General features: G+C 39.6%; 1 protein-coding gene across 1 annotated transcript in view; it reads left to right on the plus strand.

Annotated features, from left to right (window-relative positions):
• Positions 1-13,193, plus strand: part of LOC135535058 (NLR family CARD domain-containing protein 3-like) — a gene marked incomplete at its 3' end in the record, with an annotated part of 66,985 nt that extends 53,792 nt beyond the window's left edge. The window contains exons 4-8 of the mRNA XM_064961792.1: positions 9,595-9,711; positions 10,045-10,129; positions 10,338-10,566; positions 10,947-12,738; positions 13,025-13,193. Of these exons, the coding sequence (XP_064817864.1) occupies positions 9,595-9,711; positions 10,045-10,129; positions 10,338-10,566; positions 10,947-12,738; positions 13,025-13,193 (2,392 nt within the window). The remainder of the gene's footprint in view (positions 1-9,594; positions 9,712-10,044; positions 10,130-10,337; positions 10,567-10,946; positions 12,739-13,024) is intronic.
• Between the last annotated feature and the right edge of the window lie 770 nt (positions 13,194-13,963).

Genomic DNA, 13,963 nt, shown 5'->3' on the forward strand with positions numbered 1-13,963 from the left:
ATTTAACGAAGCACTCAGCTGTTCTACGTTAATACCAATGGTTTTGAGAAACAGCTCAGAGATTTAACGATGCACTCAGTTGTTCAACGTTAATACCAATGATTTTGGGCAACAGCTCAGAGATTTAACGATGCACTCAGTTGTTCTACATTTATACCAATGGTTTTGGGAAACAGCTCAGAGATTTAACGATGCACTCAGCTCTTCTAGTTAATTGGTTTTGGGAAACAGCTCAGAGATTTAACGATGCACTCAGTTGTTCAACGTTAATACCAATGATTTTGGGCAACAGCTCAGAGATTTAACGATGCACTCAGCTGTTCTACGTTAATAACAATGGTTTTGGGAAACAGCTCAGAGATTTAATGATGCACTCAGCTGTTCTACGTTAATACCAATGGTTTTGGGAAACAGCTCAGAGATTTAACGATGCACTCAGCTGTTCTACGTTAATACCAATGGTTTTGGGCAACATCTCAGAGATTTAATGATGCACTCAGCTGTTCTACATTAATACCAATGGTTTTGGGAAACAGCTCAGAGATTTAACGATGCACTCAGCTGTTCTACGTTAATACCAATGGTTTTGGGAAACAGCTCAGAGATTTAACGATGCACTCAGTTGTTCCACGTTAATACCAATGGTTTTGGGCAACAGCTTTTAATGATGCACTCAGCTGTTCTACATTAATACCAATGGTTTTGGGAAACAGCTCAGAGATTTAACGATGCACTCAGCTGTTCTATATTAATACCAATCGTTTTGGGAAACAGCTCAGAGATTTAACGATGCACTCAGTTGTTCTACGTTAATGCCAATGTTTTTGGCAACAGCTCGGAGATTTAACGATGCACTCAGCTGTTCTACATTAATACCAAGGGTTTTGGGAAACAGCTCAGAGATTTAACGATGCACTCAGCTGTTCTACATTTATACCAATGGTTTTGGGAAACAGCTCAGAGATTTAACGATGCACTCAGCTCTTCTACGTTAATACCAATGGTTTTGGGAAACAGCTCAGAGATTTAACGTTGCACTCAGTTGTTCAACGTTAATACCAATGATTTTGGGAAACAGCTCAGAGATTTAACGATGCACTCAGCTGTTCTACGTTAATACCAATGGTTTTGGGAAACAGCTAGAGATTTAATGATGCACTCAGCTGTTCTAGTTAATACCAATGGTTTTGGGAAACAGCTCAGAGATTTAACGATGAGACGTTAATAAATGGTTTTGGGCAACATCTCAGAGATTTAATGCACTCAGCTGTTCTACATTAATACCAATGGTTTTGGGAAACAGCTCAGAGATTTAACGATGCACTCAGCTGTTCTACGTTAATACCAATGGTTTTGGGAAACAGCTCAGAGATTTAACGATGCACTCAGTTGTTCCACGTTAATACCAATGATTTTGGGCAACAGCTCAGAGATTTAACGATGCACTCAGCTGTTCTACATTAATACCAATGGTTTTGGGAAACAGCTCAGAGATTTAACGATGCACTCAGCTGTTCTAAATTAATACCAATTGTTTGGGGAAACAGCTCAGAGATTTAACGATGCACTCTGCTCTTCTACGTTAATACCAATGGTTTTGGGCAACAGCACAGAGATTTAACGAAGCACTCAGCTGTTCTACGTTAATACCAATGGTTTTGGGAAATAGCTCAGAGATTTAACGATGCACTCAGTTGTTCAACGTTAATACCAATGATTTTGGGCAACAGCTCAGAGATTTAACGATGCACTCAGTTGTTCTACGTTAATTCCAATGATTTTGGGCTACACCTCAGAGATTTAACGATGCACTTTGTTCTACATTAATACCAATGGTTTTGGGAAACAGCTCAGAGATTTCACGATGCTCCAACGAAGGTTTTAATGATGAACATAGCTTTAAGATGGTTTTGGGAAACAGCTCAGAGATTTAACGATGCTCCTACGAAGGTTTTAATGATGAACATAGCTTTAAGATGGTTTTGGGAAACAGCTCAGAGATTTAACGATGCACTCAGCTGTTCTACGCTAATACCAATGTTTTTGGCAACAGCTCAGAGATTTCACGATGCACTCAGCTGTTCTACATTAATACCAATGGTTTTGGGAAACAGCTTAGAGATTTAACGATGCACTCAGCTGTTCTACATTAATACCAATGGATTCATGAAACAGCTCAGAGATTTAACGATGCACTCAGCTGTTCTACATTAATACCAATGGTTTTGGGAAACAGCTCAGAGATTTAACGATGCACTCAGCTGTTCTAAATTAATACCAATTGTTTGGGGAAACAGCTCAGAGATTTAACGATGCACTCTGCTCTTCTACGTTAATACCAATGGTTTTGGGCAACAGCACAGAGATTTAACGAAGCACTCAGCTGTTCTAAATACCAATGGTTTTGAGAAACAGCTCAGAGATTTAACGATGCACTCAGTTGTTCAACGTTAATACCAATGATTTTGGGCAACAGCTCAGAGATTTAACGATGCACTCAGTTGTTCTACATTTATACCAATGGTTTTGGGAAACAGCTCAGAGATTTAACGATGCACTCAGCTCTTCTACGTTAATACCAATGGTTTTGGGAAACAGCTCAGAGATTTAACGATGCACTCAGTTGTTCAACGTTAATACCAATGATTTTGGGCAACAGCTCAGAGATTTAACGATGCACTCAGCTGTTCTACGTTAATAACAATGGTTTTGGGAAACAGCTCAGAGATTTAATGATGCACTCAGCTGTTCTACGTTAATACCAATGGTTTTGGGAAACAGCTCAGAGATTTAACGATGCACTCAGCTGTTCTACGTTAATACCAATGGTTTTGGGCAACATCTCAGAGATTTAATGATGCACTCAGCTGTTCTACATTAATACCAATGGTTTTGGGAAACAGCTCAGAGATTTAACGATGCACTCAGCTGTTCTACGTTAATACCAATGGTTTTGGGAAACAGCTCAGAGATTTAACGATGCACTCAGTTGTTCCACGTTAATACCAATGGTTTTGGGCAACAGCTCAGAGATTTAATGATGCACTCAGCTGTTCTACATTAATACCAATGGTTTTGGGAAACAGCTCAGAGATTTAACGATGCACTCAGCTGTTCTATATTAATACCAATCGTTTTGGGAAACAGCTCAGAGATTTAACGATGCACTCAGTTGTTCTACGTTAATGCCAATGATTTTTGGCAACAGCTCGGAGATTTAACGATGCACTCAGCTGTTCTACATTAATACCAAGGGTTTTGGGAAACAGCTCAGAGATTTAACGATGCACTCAGCTGTTCTACATTTATACCAATGGTTTTGGGAAACAGCTCAGAGATTTAACGATGCACTCAGCTCTTCTACGTTAATACCAATGGTTTTGGGAAACAGCTCAGAGATTTAACGATGCACTCAGTTGTTCAACGTTAATACCAATGATTTTGGGCAACAGCTCAGAGATTTAACGATGCACTCAGCTGTTCTACGTTAATAACAATGGTTTTGGGAAACAGCTCAGAGATTTAATGATGCACTCAGCTGTTCTACGTTAATACCAATGGTTTTGGGAAACAGCTCAGAGATTTAACGATGCACTCAGCTGTTCTACGTTAATACCAATGGTTTTGGGCAACATCTCAGAGATTTAATGATGCACTCAGCTGTTCTACATTAATACCAATGGTTTTGGGAAACAGCTCAGAGATTTAACGATGCACTCAGCTGTTCTACGTTAATACCAATGGTTTTGGGAAACAGCTCAGAGATTTAACGATGCACTCAGTTGTTCCACGTTAATACCAATGATTTTGGGCAACAGCTCAGAGATTTAACGATGCACTCAGCTGTTCTACATTAATACCAATGGTTTTGGGAAACAGCTCAGAGATTTAACGATGCACTCAGCTGTTCTAAATTAATACCAATTGTTTGGGGAAACAGCTCAGAGATTTAACGATGCACTCTGCTCTTCTACGTTAATACCAATGGTTTTGGGCAACAGCACAGAGATTTAACGAAGCACTCAGCTGTTCTACGTTAATACCAATGGTTTTGGGAAATAGCTCAGAGATTTAACGATGCACTCAGTTGTTCAACGTTAATACCAATGATTTTGGGCAACAGCTCAGAGATTTAACGATGCACTCAGTTGTTCTACGTTAATTCCAATGATTTTGGGCTACACCTCAGAGATTTAACGATGCACTAAGCTGTTCTACATTAATACCAATGGTTTTGGGAAACAGCTCAGAGATTTCACGATGCTCCAACGAAGGTTTTAATGATGAACATAGCTTTAAGATGGTTTTGGGAAACAGCTCAGAGATTTAACGATGCTCCTACGAAGGTTTTAATGATGAACATAGCTTTAAGATGGTTTTGGGAAACAGCTCAGAGATTTAACGATGCACTCAGCTGTTCTACGCTAATACCAATGTTTTTTTGGCAACAGCTCAGAGATTTAACGATGCACTCAGCTGTTCTACATTAATACCAATGGATTTGTGAAACAGCTCAGAGATTTAACGATGCACTCAGCTGTTCTGCGTTAATAGCAATGGTTTCGGGAAACAGCTCAGAGATTTAACGATGCACTCAGCTGTTATACATTAATACCAATGATTTTGGGGAACAGCTCAGAGATTTAACGATGCACTCAGCTGTTCTACGTTAATACCAATGGTTTTGGGAAACAGCTCAGAGATTTAACGATGCACTCAGCTGTTCTACGTTAATACCAATGGTTTTGGGAAACAGCTCAGAGATTTAACGATGCACTCAGCTGTTCTACCTTAATACCAATGGTTTTGGGAAACAGCTCAGAGATTTAACGATGCACTCAGCTGTTATACGTTAATACCAATGGTTTTGGGCAACAGCTCAGAGATTTAACGATGCACTCAGCTGTTCTACGTTAATACCAATGGTTCTGGGCAACAGCTCGGAGATTTAACGATGCACTCAGCTATTCTACATTAATACCAATGGTTTTGGGAAACATCTCAGAGATTTAACGATGCACTCAGCTGTTCTACGTTAATACCAATGGTTTTGGGAAACAGCTCAGAGATTTAACGATGCACTCAGCTGTTCTACGTTAATACCAATGGTTTTGGGAACCAGCTCAGAGATTTCACGATGCTCCTACGAAGGTTTTAATGATGAACATAGCTTTAAGAAGGTTTTGGGAAACAGCTCAGAGATTTAACGATGCTCCTACGAAGGTTTTAATGATGAACATAGCTTTAAGATGGTTTTGGGAAACAGCTCAGAGATTTAACGATGCACTCAGCTGTTCTACGTTAATACCAATGGTTTTGGGAAACAGCTCAGAGATTTAACGATGCACTCAGCTGTTCTACGTTAATACCAATGGTTTTGGGCAACAGCAATGCACTCAGCTGTTCTACGTTAATACCAATGGTTTTGGGAAACAGCTCAGAGATTTAACGATGCACTCAGCTGTTCTACATTAACACCAATGATTTTGGGGAAGAGCTCCGAGATTTAACGATGCACTCAGCTGTTCTACGTTAATACCAATGCTTTTGAGAAACAGCTCAGAGATTTAACGATGCATTCAGCTGTTCAACGTTAATACCAATGGTTTTGGGAAACAGCTCAGAGATTTAACAATGCACTCAGCTGTTCTACGTTAATACCAATGGTTTTGGGCAACAGCACAGAGATTTAACGATGCACTCAGCTGTTCTACGTTAATACCAATGGTTTTGGGAAACAGCTCAGAGATTTAACGATGCACTCAGTTGTTCAACGTTAATACCAATGATTTTGGGCAACAGCTCAGAGATTTAACGATGCACTCAGTTGTTCTACGTTAATTCCAATGATTTTGGGCTACACCTCAGAGATTTAACAGCTGTTCTACATTAATACCAATGGTTTTGGGAAACAGCTCAGAGATTTCACGATGTTCCAACGAAGGTTGTAATGATGAACATAGCTTTAAGATGGTTTTGGGAAACAGCTCAGAGATTTAACGATGCTCCTAAAGGTTTTAATCATGAACATAGCTTTAAGATGGTTTTGGGAAACAGCTCAGAGATTTAACGATGCACTCAGCTGTTCTACGTTAATACCAATGATTTTGGGCAACAGCTCAGAGATTTAACGATGCACTCAGCTGTTCTACGTTAATACCAATGGTTCTGGGCAACAGCTCGGAGATTTAACGATGCACTCAGCTGGTTTACCAATGGTTTTGGGAAACAGCTCAGAGATTTAACGATGCACTCAGCTGTTCTACGTTAATACCAATGGTTTTGGGAAACAGCTCAGAGATTTAACGATGCACTCAGCTGTTCTACGTTAATACCAATGATTTTTGGCAACAGCTCAGAGATTTAACGATGCACTCAGCTGTTCTACGTTAATACAATGGTTCTGGGAAACAGCTCAGAGATTTAACGATGCACTCAGCTGTTCTACGTTAATACCAATGATTTTGGGCAACAGCTCAGAGATTTAACGATGCACTCAGCTGTTCTACGTTAATACCAATGGTTCTGGGCAACAGCTCGGAGATTTAACGATGCACTCAGCTATTCTACATTAATACCAATGGTTTTGGGAAACAGCTCAGAGATTTAACGATGCACTCAGCTGTTCTACGTTAATACCAATGGTTTTGGGAAACAGCTCAGAGATTTAACGATGCACTCAGCTGTTCTACATTAACCTCTTGATGCTCTGGGGGCGCTATTTCATTTTTGGATGAAAAACGTTCCCGTTTTAAACAAGATATTTTGTCACAAAAAGATGCTCGACTATGCATATAATTGATAGCTTTCGAAAGAAAACACTCTGACGTGTCCAGAACTACCAAGATATTTTCTGTGCGTGCCCTAGAACGTGAGCTTCAGGCAAAAACAAGATGAGACGGCATCCAGGAAATGAGCAGGATTTTTGAGGCTCTGTTTTCCATTGTCTCCTTATATGGCTGTGAATGCGAGAGGAGTAAGTCTGCCCTTTCTGTCGTTTCCCAAGGTGTCTGCAGCATTGTGACGTATTTGTAGGCATATCATTGGAAGATTGACCATAAGAGACCACATTTACCAGGTGTCCGCCCGGTGTCCTGCGCCGAAATTGGTGCGCAAAAGTCAGCTGCAAGTATTTTTCCATGGAATTTAGAGAAGAATGCAAGCTTCCACGAACGATATATCAATGAAGAGATATGTGAAAAAACACCTTGAGGATTGATTCCAAACAACGTTTGCCATGTTTCGGATATTATGGAGTTCATTCGGAAAAAGTTTGACGTTGTAGGTGACTGAATTTTCGGTTTGTTTCGGTAGCCAAATGCGATGTACAAAACGGAACGATTTCTCCTACACACAGATGCTTTCAGGAAAAACTGTGCATTTGGTATGTAACTGAGAGTCTCCTCATTGAAAACATCAGAAGCTCTTCAAAGGTAAATGATTTTATTTATTTGGTTATCTGGTTTTTGTGAAAATGTTGCGTGCTAAATGCTACTCAAAATGCTAAGCTAGCTTAGCATACTCTTACACAAATTAGTCAATTTCTATGGTTTAAAAGCATTTTTTGAAAATCTGAGATGACAGTGTTGTTAAGAAAAGGCTAAGCTTGAGAGCAGACGCATTATTTTCATTTTATTTGATTTTCAGAAATCGTTAATGTTTAACGATTTAACGATGCACTCAGCTGTTCTAGGTTAATACCAATGGTTTTGGGAAACAGCTCAGAGATTTAACGATGCACTCAGCTGTTCTAGGTTAATACAACAATGGTTTTGGGAAACAGCTCAGAGATTTAACGATGCACTCAGCTCTTCTACGTTAATACCAATGGTTTTGGGAAACAGCTCAGAGATTTAACGATGCACTCAGCTCTTCTACGTTAATACCAATGGTTTTGGGAAACAGCTCAGAGATTTAACGATGCACTCAGCTCTTCTACGTTAATACCAATGGTTTTGGGCAACAGCTCAGAGATTTAACGATGCACAGTTGTTCTACGTTAATTCCAACGATTTTGGGCTACACCTCAGAAATTTAACGATGCACTCAGCTGTTCTACGTTAATACCAATGGTTTTGGGAAACAGCTCAGAGATTTAACGATGCACTCAGCTGTTCTACGTTAATACCAATGGTTTTGGGAAACAGCTCAGAGATTTAACGATGCACTCAGCTGTTCTACGTTAATACCAATGGTTATGGGAAACAGCTCAGAGATTTAACGATGCATTCAGCTGTTCTACATTAATACCAATGGTTTTGGGAAACAGCTCAGAGATTTCACGATGCTCCTACGAAGGTTTTAATGATGAACATAGCTTTAAGATGGTTTTGGGAAACAGCTCAGAGATGTAACGATGCTCCTACGAAGGTTTTAATGATGAACATAGCTTTAAGATGGTTTTGGGAAACAGCTCAGAGATTTAACGATGCACTCAGCTGTTCTACGTTAATACCAATGGATTTGTGAAACAGCTCAGAGATTTAACGATGCACTCAGCTGTTCTACATTAATACCAATGATTTTGGGGAACAGCTCAGAGATTTAACGATGCACTCAGCTGTTCTACGTTAATACCAATGGTTTTGGGAAACAGCTCAGAGATTTAACGATGCCCTCAGCTGTTCTACATTAATACCAATGATTTTGGGGAACAGCTCAGAGATTTAACGATGCACTCAGCTGTTCTAGGTTAATACCAATGGTTTTGTGCAACAGCCCGGAGATTTAAGATGCACTCAGCTGTTCTACATTAATACCAATGGTTTTGGGAAACAGCTCAGAGATTTAATGCACTCAGTTGTTCAACGTTAATACCAATGATTTTGGGAACAGTTCAGAGATTTAACGATGCACTCAGCTGTTCTACGTTAATACAATTGGTTTTGGGAAACAGCTCAGAGATTTAACGATGCTACTACAAAGGTTTTAATGATCAACATAGCTTTAAGATTGTTTTGGGAAACAGCTCAGATATTTAACGAAGCTCCTACGAAGGTTTTTTATGATAAACATAGCTTTAAGATTGTTTTGGGAAACAACTCAGATATTTAACGATGCTCCTACGAAGGTTTTAATGATAAACATAGCTTTAAGATGGTTTTGGGAAAGCAGGTCCTGGACAAAAGCATCTGCTGAATTCAAAAGAAAATGTTTTACATACAGATCTCATGCTACTGTATTTAATCTTTTTTTTATTATTTTTTTAAATTGATGTCACAAATGTATCATTTGTACCTATCTCTATAAAATATTTAGTTATTTGTTACATTTGACTGTGTAAAACCTAGCAGTACTTCTCATTTCTCTGAGTGAGGCAGATATATAATTTTGCATGATTATTTGTCTCTCTGAAATAAAACCAACAAGTGATAAGTTTTCAACAAATACATGTCTGTCATTGAGCTACCCCATGCCATGATTAGATAGTGAAAAAACACACCAATCTCTTTCAAAATGTCTCTAAGAAATAAACGCTAATTTCCAAATGTTTCTGAAAATGGGTATATAGCGTGGAATGAAACTCTTCTTATGTTTCTCCATCTGAGCTCAGAGTAAATGAGAGATGTAATGTTTGTCTCTGTTGTGTTGAAGCCCAATCAAGCAGGAGAGACCACCCTCCCCTGTTCCCAGCTTTGTGTCCATGAAGAGTGACTGGTCTATGAATCCTCCTCTAAACTTTAGAGAGGGAGACTTTTCTACTGAACAAAGGTAAGAAGAACTCATGGGTCCTGGTCAGTGAGTTAAACAACACTGTCTCTAGTCATTTCTCCTCTCCCATTTATTGTTGTTGTTTTCATAATCCATAGGCTCATCCTTTGGTCCATTTTCATAGTCCTAAAACAATATTAAACAAACACAACATTCCCTCCCTGTGTGTGTGTGTGTGTGTGTGTGTGTGTGTGTGTGTGTGTGTGTGTGTGTGTGTGTGTGTGTGTGTGTGTGTGTGTGTGTGTGTGTGTGTGTGTGTGTGTGTGTGTGTGTGTGTGTGTGTGTGTGTTTACTCCCTGGATGAGGAGATGTAATCTCATGTTTTGTCCACAGAAACCAACAGGAGAGATCAGAGTCAGAGACTCTCAGTGGTCAGTCTCCCCAGACTCATCAAACAGACCTGGCCTCCATATTCAGTGTATGTTGTCCTGTTATGTACATTTGTTTTTGTTTACCTCAGGTTAATCTGTCAATCATGCATTAACCTCTCTGGGGTAGGGGGCAGTATTTTCACATCTGGATGAATAGCGTTTCCATTTTAAAAGGCCTTCGCTTGAAAAAGCAGTTAATTTTTTATGAGAAAGCATTTCTTCTCTTTCTAAACTTATTTACTTTATTTATCTCAGTTGCTTGAAGAGAATATTATGACATTTGTGAAGAATGAACTGAAGAGGTTCAAGAGGATTCTTAGTCCAAAACTCCCAGAATGCTTTGAGAGTCAGAAACAGGATAAGGAAGTGGTGGATGCTGAAGATGAGAAGCAGGAGAGCAGTGCCAGAGAGGGGGCTCTGAAGATCACACTGCACGTCCTGAGGAAAATGAACCAGATGGAGCTTGCTGACACACTGGAGAAATGTAAGAGCTGTCTACCTCATGTTGAATGATGTTTTATAACATTTAAAAGCTGTAGCTAAAGTACAGCTAAAGTAGCTGTGTAACTCAATGATATTGTAGCAGCCTTAACACAACACCTAGTGACCTCATCAAGTAGCAGCAGGGATGTGTTGTGATTAATTTATATATATAGAGAGAGAACATTAATAATAGCATCAATAATACCAATAATAATATAATCAGTCACACCAGTCTGTAATGCATTATGAAAACATTTACACATTTATACTGTCAGTTAAGATAATACATTATTGTAATGTAAGAATGTATAACAGTCCTACAATACTGTAGGCATTAAAACAGACTAATATTAATATCCAATGTGTTATTTCTTCATTCAGATGAGCTTGCTCTGATTTGCCAAAGTGAACTCAAATCTAATCTAAAGAAGAAGTTTCAATGTGTATTTGAGGGGATCGCTAAACAAGGAAACCCAACACTTCTCAATAAGATCTACACAGAGATCTACATCACAGAGGGTGGAACAGGAGAGGTCAATAATGAACATGAGCTGAGACCGAATGAGACAACAACCAGGAAACAAGCAAGACCAGAGACTGCAATCAAATGTAATGACATCTTCAAACCCTTAGCTGGACAAGACAAACCTATCAGAACTGTGCTGACAAAGGGAGTCGCTGGCATTGGAAAAACAGTCTCTGTGCAGAAGTTCATTCTGGACTGGGCTGAAGGAAAAGCAAATCAGGATGTCCAATTTGTATTTTCATTCCCTTTCCGGGAGCTGAATTTAATGAAAGGGGATGAACACACTTTCATTGAACTTCTTAATCACTTCTCAATGGAAACCAAACAATCAAGAATCTCCAACTACGACAAGTACAAAGTTCTGTTCATCTTTGATGGTCTGGATGAGTGCCGACTGCCCCTAGACTTCCAGAAGAACAAGATTTGTTGTGACGTCACAGAGTCAACCTCAGTGGATGTTCTGCTGACAAATCTCATCAAGGGAAATCTGCTTCCCTCTGCTCTCCTCTGGATAACTACCCGACCTGCAGCAGCCAATAAGATCCCTTCAGGGTGTGTTCACCAGGTGACAGAGGTACGAGGGTTCAATGACCAACAGAAGGAGGAGTACTTCAGGAAGAGATTCAGTGATGAGGACCTGGCCAACAGAATCATCTCACACATAAAGACATCAAGGAGCCTCCACATCATGTGCCACATTCCAGTCTTCTGTTGGATTTCTGCAACAGTCCTTGAACACATGCTGAAACATAAGAGAGAAGAGATGCCCAAGACTCTGACTGACATGTACACACACCTTGTGGTGTTTCATACCAAACAGAAGAATGAAAAGTATCTTGGGAAAGAAGAGACAGGTCCACACTGGAATAAAGAGAGCATTCTGTCACTGGGAAAACTGGCTTTTCAACAGCTTGTGAAGGGCAATCTGATTTTCTATGAAAAAGACCTGAAAGAGGCTGGCATTGATGTCAATGAAGCCTCAGTGTACTCAGGATTGTGCACACAGCTCTTTAAAGAGGAATGTGGGCTGTACCACGACAAGGTGTACTGCTTTGTTCATCTGAGCATTCAGGAGTTTCTGGCTGCTGTATATGTGTTCCTCTCATTCATCAACAACAATGAGAATGTAATGGACAAACTACAAACCAAGTCCAGTATCTTTTCTTTGCTGTTCAGAGGCAAGCATAAAGTTACTGTCTACAAGAGTGCTGTGGATAAAGCCTTACAAAGTGAGACGGGAAACCTGGACCTTTTCCTCCGCTTCCTGCTGGGCCTCTCACTGGAGTCCAATCAGAAGCACTTACAAGGTCTACTGACAAAGACAAGAAGCAGCTCACAGAGCCATGAAGAAACAGTCAAGTACATCAAGAAGAAAATCAGGGAGAATCCCTCTCCAGAGAGGAGCATCAATCTGTTCCACTGTCTGAATGAACTGAATGACCATTCTCTAGTGGAGGAGATTCAAAGCTACCTGAGATCAGGAAGTCACTCAGAAGACAAACTGTCACCTGCACAGTGGTCAGCTCTGGTCTTTGTGTTGCTGACTTCAGAAAAGGAGCTGGATGTGCTTGACCTGAAGAAATACTCCAGATCAGAGGAAGGTCTTCTGAGGCTGCTGCCAGTGGTCAAAGCCTCCAGAGCTGCTCTGTGAGTAAATAAAATTACATTTAAGAACTAATCATCAGGAACAAATATTCAGTTTAGAGAAAAATATGTATTATAATAGGTATATAATAGTATATTGAAAAACATGTTGAACACTTTAATTGATGTTCACATTAGTGTAGCTATATGACCATACAATTATAGGAAATCTAAGATTAATCTATATGTTATTTGAGAGAATAAACCAAATGCATCTGCCATTGTCCTTCTACACTACTGGTGTTAAATTAACAGTGTTATTGTGAAGTCATGATGATCTCTTTGTCAGGCTGTCAGACTGTGGAGTCACAGAGGAAGGATGTGCTTCTCTGGTCTCAGCTCTGGAGTCAAACCCCTCACACCTGAGAGAGCTGGACCTGAGTAACAATGACCTGAAGGATTCAGGAGTGGAGCTGCTCTCTGCTGGACTGGGGAATCCCCACTGTAAACTGGAGACTCTGAGGTCAGTATTCCTGTAGTTGGTCAACAAGTGATAACTGTTCACCAGATCCACATGTGTTTACCAGACACACATAGTCCACACCATATGTGTTTGGACAGTGAAGCTTACAGTGACAGGAGGTGACAGTATATAATGTCAACTTTTATTTGAGGGTATTTTAATATATATCTGTTTCACCATTTAGATATGAAAGCACTTTATGTATTCTGTTTGAAAAAGTGTTAAGTATATACAGTATTAGGACAAATTTATTTAGTCAAATGTTTGGTGTTTGGTCCAATATTCGTTGCCTGCAGTGATTACATCAAGCTTGTGATTCTACAAACTTGTTGAAATAATTTGCAGTTTGTCTTGGATGTGTTTTAGATGATTTCCTAATAGAAACTGAATGGTGAATAATGTCCTGTCATTTTGGAGTCACTTCACTTGTATTGTCAGTAAGAATAGAAGATGTTTCTGAACACTTCTACATTCATGTGGATGCTACTATGATGATGAATAATCATGAATGAGTCATGAATGATGATGATTGAGAAAGTTACATAACACCACAAACAAAGTGTTTTCTTCAATACATTCAGACTTAAACATTTTCACACAAGCACTAATTTTTAACCGTTCTCAGAGTTTGCGTCTCCTCCTAAATATCTGTATGAACATTGTTCTTTAATGCTCGGCAGGACACTAGTGATACGAGCCATAAGCTTTTATGTCTCCCGTAAGGTGACCTGACCTCAACCCCTCCATCACTAATCCATGGCTCTC

The sequence above is a fragment of the Oncorhynchus masou genome, unplaced genomic scaffold, assembly GCF_036934945.1.
Source record: "Oncorhynchus masou masou isolate Uvic2021 unplaced genomic scaffold, UVic_Omas_1.1 unplaced_scaffold_439, whole genome shotgun sequence".
Taxonomy (NCBI): domain Eukaryota; kingdom Metazoa; phylum Chordata; class Actinopteri; order Salmoniformes; family Salmonidae; genus Oncorhynchus; species Oncorhynchus masou.